Source organism: Triticum aestivum, chromosome 3B (assembly GCF_018294505.1).
Source record: "Triticum aestivum cultivar Chinese Spring chromosome 3B, IWGSC CS RefSeq v2.1, whole genome shotgun sequence".
Classification (NCBI taxonomy): Eukaryota; Viridiplantae; Streptophyta; class Magnoliopsida; order Poales; family Poaceae; genus Triticum; species Triticum aestivum.
This window is the reverse complement of record NC_057801.1, coordinates 59622445-59634055: the sequence shown is the minus strand read 5'-3', so window position 1 is coordinate 59634055 and position 11611 is coordinate 59622445. Positions and strand designations below refer to the sequence as shown.

At 49.8% G+C, this 11611-nt stretch overlaps 1 protein-coding gene and 1 non-coding gene across 2 annotated transcripts; both read right to left on the bottom strand.

Moving 5' to 3' along the window:
* Nucleotides 1–4559: 4559 nt before the first annotated feature.
* On the bottom strand, nt 4560–4632 carry TRNAE-CUC (transfer RNA glutamic acid (anticodon CUC)). The gene has a single exon. It is a non-coding gene; the product is annotated as a tRNA-Glu (tRNA).
* A 1767-nt stretch (nt 4633–6399) lies between these two features.
* On the bottom strand, nt 6400–8474 carry LOC123064747 (RNA exonuclease 4). Its single transcript, XM_044488153.1, has 3 exons — nt 8191–8474; nt 7801–7867; nt 6400–7624 (listed from the first exon to the last, which is right to left on the bottom strand). The coding sequence occupies exons 2-3, from the start codon at nt 7824–7826 to the stop codon at nt 6577–6579; spliced, it is 1074 nt and encodes a 357-aa protein (XP_044344088.1). The 5' UTR covers nt 7827–7867; nt 8191–8474; the 3' UTR covers nt 6400–6576.
* Nucleotides 8475–11611: the final 3137 nt, after the last annotated feature.

Below are 11611 nucleotides of genomic sequence, written 5' to 3'. Positions count from 1 at the left end.
ATTTTAGCGATGCAACATTTCCATTAGCAAGCCATACATGTTGTCCATAAGTTATATTTTTTGAATCAATTTCTATATTGTCATATGTGGTATATGTGTCCCCTAAAAAAAGTGGTATATGTGCTCGATAATTGAAGCATACCTACATAGTTTATGATTTACATTTTTCATAAAATAAAATGGCATTTTGTTTAGTACAATGTAAATTTAGAATATCATTTTTTCAATAGTTTAATTGTTTATGTATCATGTATTAATACAATTATTTTAACAAGGTTCCCACGGCAACACACAGGGCATTGTCTAGTTATCTTTAACGTACACTACCATATGCCATCTTTGTGTGCATATTGTTTTGCCAATCTTATATTTTAAGAGAATTTGTCAAGAATATCATTCATACAACAATTTTCTTTGTTTGTTAAGTAAAAAGATGTTCATGGATTTTTTTTAAATGTTTGTGAAATAAAATTCCATGAAAACTTTCATGAATGGAAAAAAGATTTATGGATTTTAGACGACGTTCATGAATTTTAATAAAATTTCAGAAATTAAAAAATTTCACAGACTATAAAAATATTCATAACTTTCAAAATATTCAAGAATTTAAAAGAATCTCCTGAATTTGGGAAAAAATTGTTGGTTTTAAAAATACTCATGAATATGAATAAATATTAATGAATTAAAATGTGAAAAATAAGATAGGAAATGAAAATAGAATTAAGAGAACAACAAATAGAAAAAATATAAAAGGAAATAATAAAAACTAGTATTAAAAAGGGTAAAAAAAAGCAGAGGAAAAAAGTTGAAAGAAAAACAGGCAATAGCTTTTCGAAGCCGTTTCCTAGAGACGAACACCCCTCAAGCGAGATTTGTGAGCTCCTCGTCGCAATGAAAGGCTAACCAAACCGAACCCCAAAATACGTTTTCGCTTTTCTGAAACGTAAGCATGTATGTTTAGTCGTGTCCGTCAACAACTCCTACTTGATAACCTCTTCGCCTATATATCCAACCAAACAGATCGCCACACCCCAAATCCAATCCTCCGATGACCAGCAGATCCACCGGCGGCAGGGGCGGCGTACCATCGAGCGTCGGAGTTGGGACTGCACGGAGGCGGAGGCGGGCGGCTCCCTTCCCGTCGCGTTCATCGCGGTTCGATCAGGCGGCGTCTCGCTGAGTCCACATCCACTGGGGACTAATTCCTTCGAATTAGCTGATAATCCCTCGTCGCTTAACCGCAGCACGCATCAGTAGAGTGATTAATTAGTCCCACCTCGCCATTTCGGGCGGAACTCGCGCGGTATAAATGCGCCCCATTCGCCGTATCATTCGCCGAGTCTGGTGGCGCAGACCTGTAACTCCAGCCAGCTTCTTCGGGAGCGGAGGGCATTGTTGGCGGGGGAAAAGAGCTCGGCTCTCGCGTGAGCGTCGCCGGCAACGGTGGCGGAGCCGAGCTCTGGGATGTGGTTGGTTGTGTGCTGCTGCTGCGCGTGGACTTGAGCCCAGGGCCCGGCAAATATGCGCGGGAGTCCCCGCGCATGGGCATATGCTGCCGGTGACCATTCAAGGGCAGGGCCCGGCAGGTGCGGCGGCAGTCCACCACCGCGCCAGGCATATATAGAGTATATATATATGCCGCCGGTTGTGGCAGTACCACGCCGGCGGTGTGCACCCACTGGGTATACGCCGCCGGTGGTCGTACACACCGGCGGTGAACCCGCTTGTAGCCATGCCCCGCAGCCCGTAGGGGGGGTTCCTGGGTTCGTCGCGCGCACACACACACTCCTCCACCCCTACCTCGCCAACTCTTTTGTAGTTTTGCCCCGGCATTGCCTTCTGACATCTGCTCAAGAAACAGAGCCCAAAGTGAAAAACCTGCTCTGCTTGGTAAATGAGATTAAGCTTCTACAGTTTTTGTTATCAGATGATTTTATTTTCGAGCACTGTGGTGTGGTATTTACAGCTGGGTTCAGTTAGTTTCAGTTAGTTCAGGAAGTTCAGAGTTGAGCGTCGTTTTCTCTTCAGCTAGTATCGTATCTAAGAGCTTATGCCAAAGAGAAAATAAGTAAATAGGCAACACCTATGGCTATCTTATCTAAGGAGTAAAATGTAACAGGATTACAGGAATTAAAACAGTATCTTATCTAAGGAGTAAAATGTAACAGGATTACAGGAATGAAGAAACATGCAGACTGAATACTCAGGTGGAACTCACAGGAACAGTAGGAAGTCGGTCGTCTACTTCAGTAAATTTTTCAGTTGAACTTTTGCTAATTCTGTCATTCTGTGTGATATTCTGAATATCATAGAGAAATTTAAAAGGTGAAAATGAGTTGGTGATTCATTTGTACTCCCTCCGTCCCAAAATAAGTGACTCAAAAATGACTCAACTTTGTACTAACTTTAGTACAAAGTTGACTCACTTTTGAGTCGCTTATTTTGGGACGGAGGGAGTATGTTATTGCAGATTTTTCTGGATTTTGCTATCTCTGTTGACCCTTGTTCCAAAATGAGTGAGGCCAATGCTCTTTTCTTTTGTGTCTTATAGATGACTCAATCCGATACCAGAGACACTGCACGTCCAACAAAAGTCTCTGCCGACAAGAATCCTTGAAGAATTTCTAGAGCTTCTTAGCAAGTTTGCCTAACAACAGATTGTTCGGCTTCTCAGCAGCAAGATGGATATATGACTGTGATACAAGTTTTATTGATGAATATTGGAATCTACAGAAGAAAACCATTGGTTTTTTCTTTGTGAAGGGGCGAGATGCTTGCCTGATTGGGGTTTGGAGAGATTAGTGACTGAAATTGTTGATAATGCAAGTGCCAATGACGGTGGTATTGTTTATTTGTGGAGGCAGCTGAGCAAAACCACATCGCTAACTGCAAGTTGTTGCACATGAGGTCTCTTGCACACGTTGTTAACCTTATTGTGCAAGATGGCATAACAGAGGTGGACGTATCTATGAAGTGTTGTAGAGCTGTTGTTAGGTATATTAGTAATGGTGGTTCAAGAACTGACAAGTTTAAGAAGATTGCTGAGGAAGAAAAGGTGGATGGCAGGGCATTTCTGAAGCTTGATGTCCCAACCAGAAGGAACTCAACATTTTCTCATGTTCAAATATGCAAATAATTAGGACGACGATAACTGCCACACGTGTGGGCATTAAGGGGTCTGCCCACACGTTTTGTGTGGTGTCTAAGAGGACCAGCCCACACGCCTACGTATGGGCAAAACAACTAGCGCCCACACGCCTCTTTTTTTCCTTGCGGTCCCTCTCACACGCCTACGTGTGGGCAAAATGCATAACACTCACACGACCTCTCTCAGCCACATACCACACGGTCCCGCACGCCCAGCGTGACAGTCACCACGCGTCCCCGTAGTTGCTATGGTCCGGACCCTCTTCAATGTCCGTTTACCTGCAGTTGCCATGTCACTGAACTACAATTGCCATGTCGGACAACTACAACTGCCATGGTTGCTCAACTGCAGTTGTCATCTCAGGTCAACTGCCAGATGCCATTTTGGACAACTGCAGTTGTTGCCACGTATGGTCTGATTTACTACAGTTGCCATGATTTGAAAACCTTAGGAGTTGCCACCTACTAACACTAAGCAGTTGCCATGTATGATCTGGTTTATTACAGTTGCTATGATTTGAAAACCTTAGGAGTTGCCACCTACTAACACTAGGCAGTTGCCGTGTAGCAAAACAACATGTTCGGGTAAAAGAGAGAGTTGCCATATGCTTACAAGCACACTAGGGCAGTTGCCGTGTACCCTGCAAAACATATGGCAACTGACATGTTCGGGTAAAAGAGAGAGAGAGTTGTCATATGCTTACAAGCACACTAGGGCAGTTGCCATGTACACTTCAAAAAGCATGGCAACTGGCAGCTTGGATGTGGGAGAGGAGACGGGCGTGTGGGCGAGATGGCAAATGCTCACACACCAGCCCTTGTGCGTGAGTGAAAACTGGCATATGGGCGAACTGCTAAACGCCCACACACCGGCCCCTCCGTGTGGTGAAACGGACGTGTGGGCGACCGGATGAATGCCCACACATCAACCCAGTCCTACATGACACCACAAACATGCCAAGATTCGTGCACCCACAAACGGACGCGGATCCACGCATGTGGGCGAGATGCAAACGTCCACGCGTGTGGGTGTTAGTGTTTCCGAATAATTATGAGTAGGTGCTCACAGGGGTTAGATGAAGAGGATATTACTTACGTTAGTGATATTTCTAAAGAGATTGATTCCTTCGTTGCCCCAAAGAAAGATTGGGAGAATGCAAAGAAGTTAGCATTTTTAAGATCTTACTGTTTTGTCGCTTCTACTCTTCATGTCACTTCGAGCAGTTCCTTTCATGAGATTGCAGAAGTGCATAGGTAAGGAGTACCATAAATGTATGATTCACCATGACATTTGTACGTGTCCCCTGATTCTCATCAGCACCTGCGGAACAACAATGCCTCAAAAAAGAAAAATCCCGTGGAACAGCACAAACTAAAAGCCTAAAAAAGACAGCAAATTAAAAACGACAAAATTCCGTCGCCGGGACTTGAACCCGGGTCTCTCGGGTGAGAGCCGACTATCCTAACCACCTAGACTATGACGGACTGATGTTTAACCAACAACAATTCTTTTCATAATCAGGGAGTTCACTGTACTGTCAAGCATACCTAAAGCTCAGTTACTAGTTGTTGTGCTGGACTGTAAAATTGTGGTTCGATTATGGGATCAATGATAATTTCAGGGACCTCTCTATCTGTGCTAGTCCATTCGGCATACACACATGTCAGTGTTCTATTGTCATATTCAACAATGTCAGGAGCACTGATCTTTTCTCTCCCTTTCCTTTCCAAATCTCAAGGATAAATTACACATAGACTAGTCTATTCCAGATCAGGTTACAATACTACATCAGCTCCTTCCTTCCTTCCTTCAGGGTTCAGTTCAAAGATCTTACAAGAAGGTGGATGATGAGCCGGTGCTATATTGTTAATATGCCCTACTGCACGCCGTACCCAAAGCACCTGGTTCATCGTGCTAAAACCAAACTGACGGGAACCATGCACCATCATAAGGCAGATGTCGGTGTATTTTGTAATGCAGATCTCTTGGAATGAGTTCTCATTCGTGGAAGAGACATGATCGATCATCTCCGACAACTTTGTGCTCCTATTAGACGACGCGCTCTCGATGACTCGATTGGAGCACATTCTCCATTGGCGGTACTGGAGAGACGTACAGAAGCTAAAATAACTTCTTTTAGCATCGTGTTACAATCTTTATCTTTTATTTTAAAAAAACTTTCGATCTACTCATCAACTGTCAAGCCCCGCCGACCTCTAGTTCTGATGCCGGCAGTCCCTTTTTTTTTCCTAAAAAAAAAAACCTTCTAAGAGCATCTCCAACAGCCGCGCTATAGCGCCGCACGCAAAAAACGTTTTAGCACGCGCGCTGCGGCTGGTTTTGCGCGCCCGCTGCGCTGGCTCCAGCAGCCGCGCCATAATGCAGCGCGCGCGCGCCGTTCCAGCAGAGCGCAAAAATACAGCATGCGCGACTCGCCGGGCATTTTGCATATATGAATATTTTGGACAAAAATGAACATGTAAAATTTAACACAAACAAGTTGATGAATAAAAGTTCATGCCTACAAGTTCATCAAAATCATGCCCACAAGTTCATCCAACCAAGTTCAAATGCAAACTAAAAGTTCAAGACATGAAAGACACATCAAGCTTCATCTTCATCTTCCTCTTCTTCGTCTTCGTCCTCATCTTTCGAAGACAACTCTTCCGCCTCCGAAGATGAACCTTCCTCCCTATCCTCATCACGCACCCCATCACGCACCGCATCATGTGAAGCTCCGACGGTGTTGGCAAGATATTCAACGTCATCTTCATGGGAATGTGTGTGAGAAGCCATGGCGGCCGGAGGTGCACCCATGCCACCCCGGCGGCGGCGGGGGGGGGTCGCGGATGTACAGCGGGGTGAGCGGGGCGCCGGTGTGCGCGTCCATGGCGGGGGGCAGGGCGCCGGCGCCGGCGCGCGCGGGGCGTAGGACGAGGAGAGGGAGAGAGTGCGGGCGCGAGCGCTCGAGTGTGCCGCGCGCTGTAGCTGGCGCTCCAAATACACCGCGCAGATAAGTGTTTTTGACCGCGCGCCCAACCCGTTATCACGCGCGCGCCGTTTTTGCGCACCCGCTGGAGCGAGCCGCCGCGTTGCGCGCGCGCTAAAATGGCCTATTTTGCGGCGCGGCGCTAGTTTAGCGCGGCTGTTGGAGATGCTCTAACTCGCCTCCGCCGGCTGCGGCTTATTCCTAGCCTCGGTGCCCCATCGCATCTCTACCTTTGTTCCCTAACAAAATCGAATGACCCACATTTGAAATTCAGGTAACTTACTTCCAACGAAACAAAACAATGATTTATTCGACCACCACACGTCGATCATACGGTACTGTAGCTACCCATCCAACGCACCCGGTATTTTATTTTCTCTTTATCTTTTCATCATCACCACCAAGTAAAAGCGCCAGCCAAGATTCGAGCAGGCTGCCGTCAGCATCGCCGGTCGTTGTCGAGGCACCAACAGCGGTAGTCGGGCTTGGACATCGCGAGGAGCTCCTCCGGCGACATGCGCTCCAGCTCTCGCTGCCTCCACGTCGGGAAGGCCTTGGCCGTGGACTCATCATCGTCGTCCTTGGGCCGGCCGTGCAGGTGCACGTGGCTCATGGCGTGCATCCTCTTGTACAGGCGCATGGCGGCCACGCAGTCGTCGTAGGGGTGATGGTGGCCGCCGGTCTGTATGTCATACCCCAGGCAGCTCCGCGTGAGATACCGGAGCGAGTTGCTCATGAGCCTGGCGCTGGTCTTCATCAGCGGTGGGTACGTGGCCGTGTCCCGCTTCAGCTGCGCCGGGTAGTCCATGCCGAGCGCATCGAGGTCGTGCTCCAGGCCGTGGCCGACGAGGAGCCGGGCGGCGCCGCGTGAGGAGTAGGAGTAGGACTGCTCGCCGTTGAGGAGGATGTCCTGCACCCGCCTCATCGCCTGCTTCACCGTGGGCGCGTCGCGGAGGTGCTCGGGCCGGATCCCCGTGGTCTCGTACCGGTAGTGCGTCACTGGGATGAGCGGCTTCACGAAGCTCTCGTAGAGGATGGCCTCCTGCTCGTCGACGATGCAGACGCGCGCGCACACGTCGAGCGTGCCGTCGCTCCCGCCGCCGACCATCTTGCACCCCAGCGCCACGGCGCCCCCGCCGCCTCGAACGCCCATCCTCGACATAGTCCTCGTGAGGCTCTGCACGGATGAGGGGATCGGAGCGCGGGAGAGCTTGCATGCGGCGCAGTGGGCTCGGAGGGCGCTGGTGGTGGGGAAGACGGCGAGGCAGAGGGGGCAGCCGTGGGCTTGGAAGGCGGTAGCGCAGGCGGGCTTGGAGGGCAGGGAGGCGCCGAAGCCGAGGTGGACGCGGAGGGCGTCGAGGGAGCGGCAGTGCTTGCCGCAGACGCCGCAGTGGGGCTCGTGGTGGGAGTGGTGCGACGACCGCATGTGCTCCACCAGGTGCTCCATCCGGTTGAATTGGCGGTAGCACGCAGCGCACCTGTGACGGCTGCAAGTACGGACACACCCAAGAAATCCTCGGTCGTCAGCAGGAAGAAAACGCATATATATTTTGTAGTACGTGTGATCGTGCAATGTGGCATGCACATGAACGTACGTACGTACAAGACAAGAAAAAAAAAAAGCAGTGCAATCTGAACATGGAGAAGACGGAGCAGTGGGCACCTGTGAGCATCTGCAGAGTTGTTCATGGTCGGCAGTAGTAGTCGTTGTGATTGGTTCGTTGGTTGGGCTGTAAGAAACGGACGGCTATTTAACGGCTACGGGCCTAGACAGTACACAGTACAGTATACATGAGCGACAAAAAAACATGCTATCAACTTTCTTTTTCGCAGCATCGTACACCATATCATGATGCAAAGGCGGCAGCAGCATATTCATGGTTCAGGATACTAGCTAGCTAGCTACTGTGCTCAGAGATAGAAGAAAGAACATAGACACCAGAATGCCCTCAACATAACCCATATGTTGCTTTTTGCAGAAAGAAAAAGAGATGATGTGAATAGATACTCTGGTCAACATATCCGGTTTGAAAAGCCAAGAAGAACAGCCCACCCAATCCCGGCAGATGGATGCTGCGGACTGAAGATTGGATTGGGATTCCGGCCGGAGATCGACCGACGTGCACACGCCCGGCAGGTAGGTAGCCGCTGCGGCGTCGGGCAGACGACGATCGTCATCGGCTTATATTGGCTCCGTCTTTTGGCGGTGGCGGAGAGCCGCACACAAATGGGATCTGCGTGGATATCCTGGGAACATACCCTCTCCGGCTGAGCTTTGATACGGGAGATGTCCTCATCTCATTCTCCTGGTCCTGGTTCTGGGCATCCGATTTGCTGCCTCTGTGACTGAAAATCCATGTTGAATGGATTCCCAAAGGTTTGTGCTGAGCACAACAAACGGCATATTGGATGGAGCTCACCAAAGCTAAGTTTGGCATATCATGAAGGAAAAAAAAAAGCATTGGCCTACGCATACTGGTGCACGATGGAGAAAATAGCACATCTTCGGCACCTGAAACCGACATGGAGTTTCTTAGCCCTGGCTCAAATGATTGATATTTTTTTCTTCAAGAAATCCAGAATTTTTTTGTGGCAAACATTAAGAAATGATTCGACTAGTTCAGTTAACCGAACTGACAGAAATAGACATGAAGTTAACATAACAGGGTACAAGTTCAACTAGTTCAAATTACAATGACCAAACTGACAATACATAACTAAATTGATAAGTACTCCAGCTCCAGTGCTTCTCAATTAAGCTCGGCCATATTAACCACGGCTAGTGCCATCTATCTTGCCGCGTCAGGTCCTGAAAGTATGTTTGCAGGATAAGGTCTTCATCTTCATCGGGGAGAAATTATGCAGGCAAGCCTTCAGTTAGCAATGGGCCACAATCGACGACCTCTTTGACATGCATAATCACAGGAACATCTACGGTTGCACGCTCCGTGGGAGAATTTGGAGCCGACGGTGAATGTGCATTCTCGTCGTCGAAGTCTGGCTTCCATGGCCCCGTATGAGGTGCTGGAACAGACACGGTGAGCATCTTTGGCACACCAGAAGGGTTGCGCAGCCACGCGGTGACCGGCAACACCCACTTGTCGGTGGTCGGGAGAATGTCGATGAGCTCGCCGTCAACACCGGCGAGCACCAGGTAGACGGTGTGTGCATCCCAAGCTTCCTCGTGGAGCCCCTCCAAACTCAGCAACGTCTTGTACTCGAGCTTCCCCGGCTTGCCACGCGAGAAGCTTGACCAGCGCTGTAAACAAATTATGCTGCCAGAACAAGAAAGCAGCTCCGACGTGTGCACCACACGAGTGCAATCATCCGTCGAGTCGAAGCGAACGAAAAAATGGTATAGTGGGCAAGTGACCTCCACCTCGGTTGTCATCCGTCGGACAGCTCAGTGAGACTCCATCGCCGCCACTAGTGCCTCCGGCGTCATCACGCTCTGCGGCTGTCCAATGATGGTGGCGTACAGGACACGACCATAGAAATCTGGCTCGAGCGCCGCCATGCCAGAGTGCGAGCGATGACAACCCGCCCGCGCTCCAGCCACAGCTCCGGCTCGCCCCGCTGCCACACCTCTTGAGGAAACATACGCGAGTCCCGGATCAGAGGCCATGCCACGGTGGTCGCCGAAGTCCTGCCATAGCCGACGTCGGCGGCAGCGTGGCTACCTAGTGCCACGCTCTCCTCGCTGCCGCCCACGCCTGCCATACTGCTCGCCACGACGATGGCGGCACCACTGCTACTTCCGGCGAGGGAGGAGGACCAACTCCTGCCACAAGGAACGCCGCCACCGCTCGAGCTCCCGTTGCCACCGGCCATCTGTCAGCGTCGCCAGAAGATGTGAGAGGGGACGAGAACTAGGGATTTCGTTTCGATTTGGGAACTAGGGTTCGATTCGGTTATAAATCTGGCGACTTTGCAATACGGCCCTCAAACAATATCAGTGAGGACTTTTCTGCAAAAGTACAGAAAAAACCGGGCGTCAACGCGGTTCATCTGGCGTGTGTGACTTAATTGCACCCGCGACGCAAGTTCTGTGACGGGTTTTTCCGATTTGCAAGTTGTGTGACTTAAGTACACCCGCGGTGCAAGTTTTTAGACCGCCAGTGCTATTTACTTGGAGTCATTGCAGAGATACTCCCTCCGTCCAGAAATACTTATCATTGAAATGGATGTATCTAGATGTATTTTTGTTCTAAATACATCTATTTTTATCCATTTTGATGACAAGTATTTCCGCACGGAGGGAGTAGTTGGAAGCCAAATGGGAAGCCGTCGTCATCCTCGAACGCAACGCAGAGGCAAAAGGAGTTGGCGAGAGGGGTCGAGAGTGTGTGCGCGCGCGCGCACGAACCCACACGGCTCCCCCTATGGGAAAAAACCAAAGTTTTAAATAGCGCACTATTTAAAATGTTTGTTCATTTGTTTGGACCAAAGTTTTTTAACGCAAGACCTTTTATATTAATGGGTTCGCCGCGGTTGCCACCGGCGGCATGTGCCCGTCGCGTGAGCTACCGGCTACAAGGCCGCACGCGCCTGCCGGGCCCTGGGCTGAACGCGCGCAGCAAGCAGCAGCACAACCAACCAACCCGAGCTCGGCTCCGCCGCCGTTTCCGGCGACGCCCATGCTACAAGCCGAGCCTTTCCCTCACCGACTCTACCCTCCAGCCGGAGTTACAGGCCTACGCCACCAGACCCGGCGAGGGATCCCGCGAATGGGGCGCATTTATAGCGCGCAGATTCCGCCCGAAATGGCGAGGTGGGACTTAACGGAGTCTCCTAATTAATCACATTATCCAGAGATGGATGCTGCGACGGAACGATGGGGATTAGCTCCTAGCTAGCATGCCTGACTCGGCCGTCATGAACGCGTGCTACGGGAGACGCGCGCCTCCGCCGTGGCGCGGTCCGAACTCCAATGATATCGCGATATGCCGCCCTTGCCGGTTGCCGCCGGTGGATCTGCTGATCGGAGGATTGGATTCTGGGTGTGGTGTTCTGTTTGTGTTTGGATAGGCGGAGATGTTTCCAAGTACTCGATGGATATGACTAAACGCCTCTTTACGTTTCAGTGAAGCGAAAACGTATTTTAGGAGAAGTAATAGCGCACTCCCCTTGTAAACCTGTCATTGTCACCAGCAGGCAGCAGCACGTCGACGTTGTCACCAGCAGCACGTCGACGAAGTATATTGATCAGTTCTTGTCACCCGTATATCTTCCATTCATCAAAATCGATTGATATTACACAGTTTACAGGTTTAATATCGATCACCACCTGCAGATAAGTTTACCTTCAAGATCTGAAGATCCACAAGTGCTCGAGCTTCGTTTGCCCAAGCAAAATGATCCTGCCTTCTTCACTCCAACAATTCTCTGTTTGCAATTCCGGAGGGCTTGACATGTCGTTTCAACTCACATTTTACAGAAGCTCGCCTCTCTTCCCCTTCTGCATTTGGACGACT

What these genes read in the sequence shown, in the direction of transcription:
- LOC123064747 (XM_044488153.1), bottom strand. Translation starts at nt 7,826, where the DNA reads ATGAACAACTCTGCAGATGCTCACAG. An exon ending in AACTCTGCAGATGCTCACAG is followed by an intron (nt 7,625 to 7,800) that starts GTGCCCACTGCT and finishes CCGTACTTGCAG; the next exon opens with CCGTCACAGGTGCGCTGCGT.